This window comes from Gorilla gorilla, chromosome 2 (genome assembly GCF_029281585.2).
Source record: "Gorilla gorilla gorilla isolate KB3781 chromosome 2, NHGRI_mGorGor1-v2.1_pri, whole genome shotgun sequence".
Classification (NCBI taxonomy): domain Eukaryota; kingdom Metazoa; phylum Chordata; class Mammalia; order Primates; family Hominidae; genus Gorilla; species Gorilla gorilla.
Window position 1 is genome coordinate 167845319 of NC_086017.1, and position 6000 is coordinate 167851318.

The window sequence follows — 6000 nt, forward strand, 5'->3', positions numbered from 1 at the left end:
TGGTGGTGGTGGTGGTTGTGGTGGTTGTGGTGGTGGTGGTGGTGTCAGGCAAAACTAGGTTGGAATCCTAGTATCCTGTCGATCACTTTCTAGCCTTGTTTTAAAAAATATATATATAAATTGTGAAACATATGGAACTGAAAAGAGTATGAAATTAGAAACTATCTAGATGGGCCTGGCCTAGATTCAAATTCTGTCTTCACTCTTTGCTAGCTATACTTGGGCAAATTATTTAATCTCTCTAAACCTCAGTTTCTTTATTTGAAAAGTGGGAATAACCAAGTCATCTTACAGGGTTATTGTGACAATTAGTGATATTGTATGTAAAATGGCTGGCACATAGTATTAATTGGTTATGATTATATTGAGAGAGATGGTCAGCTATGCTCTTTGGAGATGAGACACACAAAGTTGTAGTCTCTGTGTCACAAAGCTCTTATGAAAATTTCAGTTTCCTAATACATTTTGGCACACATTATTACTTCCTTGTGACCAGTATATGCCAATGAGTGTTATAGCACCTGGCCCTGAACTAGGTCTCAGGGTCAGGATTTCCTTGCTCTCTTCCACTTCTCTTTTTCTCCGTTTCGAAATGGCCAAGGAATATGATTTAAATTTAAGCATTTAACTAGGCAGGAATAAGTAACTTACCAAAGCTGCTGCTTATCTAAAATCATTGTTCAAAGTAACAGACATGAATTTAAAGGCTCACGGATATGCATTCTGGTATCTAGAGTTTATAGTAATTAGCTCCATCTTAAGCACACTCAAAGCTATAAAAGTTGAATAGTATTGGTGGTTTTGTTTCTATATGTGATCTTAGAAAATGAAGCAAATGTCAAATATTAGCATTCAGGTCCTGCTCCATGATTTTTGTTTGTTTTTATACAGAAATTAAAGTAGCTTTTTTTTCTCCCTATAAGCTCCCTCCTTGCTGCATGCCTTACTTTGTCTCCCACCCACACATCCTTTAGTAATGAAATCTTTTCTGCTTAGTATCAGCACATTTGGAAGAAAACATATAACAAAGTTTCTTTAGCTATAGGTAATAAAGAGGAGTCTAGGATTCAAAAGTAAAGGTATTTGTGAATTGGCTTTTGCTTGTTTGCCTTGTAGCTATACATTCCAGAGTTTTCTTCACAGGAAGGAGGCCCAGAGAAGGCTAATAATAGGTTATTCATGTACAGGCAATGTTTGCTCCAAGACTTTTTTTTTAATTAAATAGATAGCATTTTTTACTTTTAAAATAAGCACTTAAGCTATACAGATTATAATATTAAGTAGACACTGATATAGATCACTATAATGTGAGGTGTACTTATTTCTTAATGTTTTACATTGATGTTTCTTCCTCTCCATTTTAGGACACTTGGTGGGGTTCCCACACAAGCTCCTCCACCTCTTGAAGCAACTTCATCATCACAAATTATCTGCCCAGATGGGGTCACTTCAGCAAACTTTTACCCTGAAACTTGGGTTTATATGCATCCATCTCAGGACTTCATCCAAGTGCCTGTTTCTGCAGAGGACAAAAGTTATCGGATCATTTACAATCTTTTTCATAAGACTGTGCCTGAGTTTAAATACAGAATTTTGCAGATATTGAGAGTCCAAAACCAGTTTCTTTGGGAGAAATATAAAAGGTGAGTCAGATGTATGAAAAGTTCAAGACGGCCGGGCGCAGTGGCTCAAGCCTGTAATCCCAGCACTTTGGGAGGCCGAGGCGGGCAGATCACGAGGTCAGGAGATCGAGACCATCCTAGCTAACACAGTGAAACCCCGTCTCTACTAAAAATAGAAAAAATTAGCTGGGCGTGGTGGCGGGCACCTGTAGTCCCAGCTACTCGGGAGGCTGAGGCAGGAGAATGGTGTGAACCTGGGAGGCGGAGCTTGCAGTGAGCCGAGATTGCGCCACTGCACTCCAGCCTGGACAACAGAGCCAGACTCCATCTCAAAAAAAAAAAAAAAAAAGATCAAGAATCAAGAGAGCTTTATTGTAGCCAGTGTCAAATGAGGAACATAATAGCAAACATTTGCACAGAATTTATGTTCATATTTTCTGTGCATATATTGACTGAATATAATCCTCATAACAGACATAAGTAGGATTATTACAATTTATATCCTACAGAGAAGAAGAAACTGAGTCACAGAAAGCTTACTTTGCTGCAGGTCATGCGGCTATTATGATATGGTGCTGGAATTTGAACCCAGGCCGTCTGGCACCAGAGGCCTTGCTCTTAATCCCTTTACTGTGGTGCCTCTCAAGTCAACAAACTAATGTAGGACAAATGGAGGGAATACATTTAGATTTCAGGAATCTCAGAATCTAAGAGACCCTTAGATTGGAGGAATTAGGCAAGGAGGGCATCCTGAGGAAGGAAAACATAGGAGAACTCTTAATAGATTTAAGATGAAAGAGAAAGCAAGTGAATGATTGGTGGAGAAAGAAGGAAAAGGCCTTTTCTACAGTGGAAAGATAAGTTTCAACTTTTAATAGGATCTTTGATGGCATTTTGCCCTTGATAACTCCTCATTAAAACCATAAAGAGAAGTTTATGACTACATCATGCCTGTTAAATTGACCTGTATTTCATCCTTCTGAATTCCCTGTCTGTTCTTTCCATTAGGAAAAAGGAATATATGAACAGGAAAATGTTTGGCCGTGACAGGATAATAAATGAGAGACATTTATTTCATGGAACATCCCAGGATGTGGTAGATGGAATCTGCAAACACAACTTTGACCCTCGAGTCTGTGGAAAGCATGCTACAATGTTTGGACAAGGCAGTTATTTTGCAAAGAAGGCAAGCTACTCTCATAACTTTTCTAAGAAGTCCTCCAAAGGAGTCCACTTCATGTTTCTGGCCAAAGTGCTGACGGGCAGATACACAATGGGCAGTCATGGCATGAGAAGGCCCCCGCCAGTCAATCCTGGCAGTGTCACCAGTGACCTTTATGACTCTTGTGTGGATAATTTCTTTGAGCCTCAGATTTTTGTCATTTTTAATGATGACCAGAGTTACCCTTATTTTGTTATCCAATATGAAGAAGTCAGTAACACTGTTTCCATTTGAAAAATCTTGGTACTGCTAAATTATTTGATATGAACTCAATCCAGCATTTGTAGCAGGTTTTGAATGGGTGGGACTGGGTGGGGAACAGCATTGGACATTAATAGGGCACTTTTCAGACCCATTTTTTAAAGTGCTAGAAAATGCTTTTTTTAAAAAAAAAAATACAAGTTTTAAAATGACCACTTACTCTTTAATTATTTACTAATTGTTAGTGTACTCAGTGTGGAAAAGACTACAGATTACACACTCTTTTCATTCACACGTGTACATATAGACAGCAATGTTATTAGGAGCATTAAATTAAAAAACTGAACAGCCTAATTTAAATGTGGCTTGGGCCTGGTAGAAGTTTGACCAAATGGAATGGAGGCTGTGAGCAATGTGAGGATTCTATTTATTTATTTACATTTGATAAAACTTACTGGAACTAGTACTACCATGCATATTCCCTGTCCAAAGCATCACTGCTTTGGTATAGTATAAGTTCATGAAACTCTGGTGGGTAGAAAGAAATTTTTATTTCTATCAGCAGTACTAAAATATATCAGCCAACCAGAGAACATCAGTGACTTTAACTTCTGCAGAGTTTGCCCCAGAATTCAGAGTTCTATTTAGAGGAAGTTAAAACAACAACAACAAGAAACAACCATTTGAAAAATTTTTATCACCAGCAAAACTTTTCACTAATTAGTGATATGAAATGTGATTTTTGTGTTGTTAAACTTCAGCTTTGGAAAACTCTGTCTCTTTCATTATCATCCATTCCAATTTGAAGGAGTTGGGCAGCTAATTTGGTTAAAGGCAGTCTTGAGGGTTAGAAGTATTACTTCCTTTTCGGGTTCCAGACCTAGCTTGTGACTGAAAGTTTTAGAAAAAGGAAGTACATCTATAGCCGAATTGATAAGGTTATTACTGTGTTTTGCACAAAGTATATTAACAAAAGTATTTGCTGGAATTATTGGTAGATGGCAGTCCCACTCCTACACCTGCTTTGTCAGATACAGCTGGGTTCCCTGGCTGACTCTGTACCTTACTTACACTACTTACTTAATAGAAACACAAACTTGGAAATTGTGCCAGTGGTCCAGCTGGAGCACAACGTTTGGTGAATATGCTGTTTCCTCAGTTCAGAGAGGTAGCAACTAGGTAAACTCCTTATAAAAAGCAAATACCTGGATTTACAAAAGTGAAAGTAGTTGTTCACAAAAGAATTCGCCATGGAATTCTTTCAGTTACCAAGCTCTCCTGGTAATGTTTGTGGTTATATCATTTACACAGAACTTTTCAGGAACTTCTGTGTTGTTTAAGCAAGATGTATCTGTACTGATGTTTCAGTGAATCAGTCTGTTTATTAAGCACTTATCAGGGCTTCCACACAGTTATTTATTTTGCCCTAGTTAATCCTGTTGTTTGCTGCCATTGGCATGAAATGGCCAACTGTGGCTGTTACAGTTCTTTCATTCAGTTATAACTTGTAAACCAGTGACTCCTAATCTTTTTCAAGTTAAGACACCTTACCATTGCTTATTTGGTTTTATGAGACTTGTTCCTTTTTTTCTCCCTAAGGAAAAAGAAAGCTTTATGACATATTTATTTTTTTAATAAAACTAAGCAAAAATAAAACTTATGGTAATTCTTTAAAATTTGTTGTTGTTTGGTTCCATTTAAGATCACTGGATTAATACATAGTTGGTGATCTGTAAATGTTGATTGGTTGGTTAAATGTATGATTGAGTGACTGAATGAACAGACCTAACCAGAACTTGCTGCTTAAACTTTTCTGCAGTGTGAATCTACAGAAAGTACATTATCTAGCAGCCCACTATCATTTACAAGAGAAGAATCAATATTTTATTTTGCAGGTAATACTTGGAGGAAATGGAAATTTTTTTTTTTTTTTTTTGAGGCGGAGTCTTGCTTTGTCGCCAGGCTGGAGTGCAGTGGTGCGATCTTGGCTCACTGCAACCTCCACCTCCCAGGTTCAAGCGATTCTCCTGCCTCAGCCTCCTGAGTAGCTGGGATTAAGGCGACCGCCTCTATGCCCGGCTGATTTTTTATTAATTATTATTTTTAATAGAGACAGGGTTTCATCGTGTTGGCCAGGCTGGTCTCAAACTCCTGACCTCAGGTGATCTGCCCACCTTGGCCTCCCAGAGTGCTGGGATTACAGGTGTGAGCCACTGCACCTGGCCTCCAAAACTTTTTGAGTATCAACATGATACTGAAAGAAAATGCTCATTGGAACATACCAGAGAAAATCTGGATTTTCAGATTAGGAATGTTCAACTGGGAAATACACAAATACTTAAAAACCTGAAATCCTAGTCCCAGGTGTTTCCCATAAGGGAAACTCAATCTGTATCAGCAGAGAGCTGCAGAGAAAAACATAAGCAGGTTGTCCCTTTCACTGGGTGTGAAGGAAATATAAAAAGGATTTGTATGGCCAGGCATGGTGGTTCATGCCTATAATCCCATCACTTTCGGAGGCTAAGGCAGGTGGATTGCTTGAGCTCAGGAGTTTGAGACCAGCCTGGGCAGCATGGCGAAACCCCGTCTCTACAAAAATAGAGAAATTAGCAGGGTGCAGTTATGTGTGCCTGTGGTCCCAGCTACTCAGGAGGCTGAGGCTTGAGCCCAGGATGCAGAGGTACAGTGAGCTGAGATTGTGCCACTGACTTCCAGCCTGGGCAACAAAGTGAAACTGTCTCAAGAAAAAAAAAGTGGGGGAATGGAATTGTAGAAGTCTCATCAGCTCTCAAAGCCCCTTAGATTTCAGCCAGCTAGCAAAGTCATCTGATTAGTATACATAAGCATTTCTAACAGTGCTTTTAGCCCCAGTGTAATGATTTTTATATCCCTGTAATAGCATCGTATGTTGTTTTAACTAAGTAATAACTACTGAGTCAGTCTAAATTTTGTAAT

General features: G+C 38.7%; 1 protein-coding gene across 3 annotated transcripts in view; it reads left to right on the forward strand.

Annotated features, from left to right (window-relative positions):
* Window positions 1–4701, forward strand: part of TIPARP (TCDD inducible poly(ADP-ribose) polymerase) — a 32323-nt gene extending 27622 nt beyond the window's left edge. For all 3 annotated transcript variants that reach the window (XM_019024701.4, XM_063704315.1, XM_019024703.3), the window contains exons 5-6: window positions 1365–1643; window positions 2631–4701. In XM_019024701.4, the coding sequence (XP_018880246.1) occupies window positions 1365–1643; window positions 2631–3078 (727 nt within the window). In that variant the 3' untranslated portion in view covers window positions 3079–4701. The remainder of the gene's footprint in view (window positions 1–1364; window positions 1644–2630) is intronic.
* The last annotated feature ends 1299 nt before the right edge of the window (window positions 4702–6000 follow it).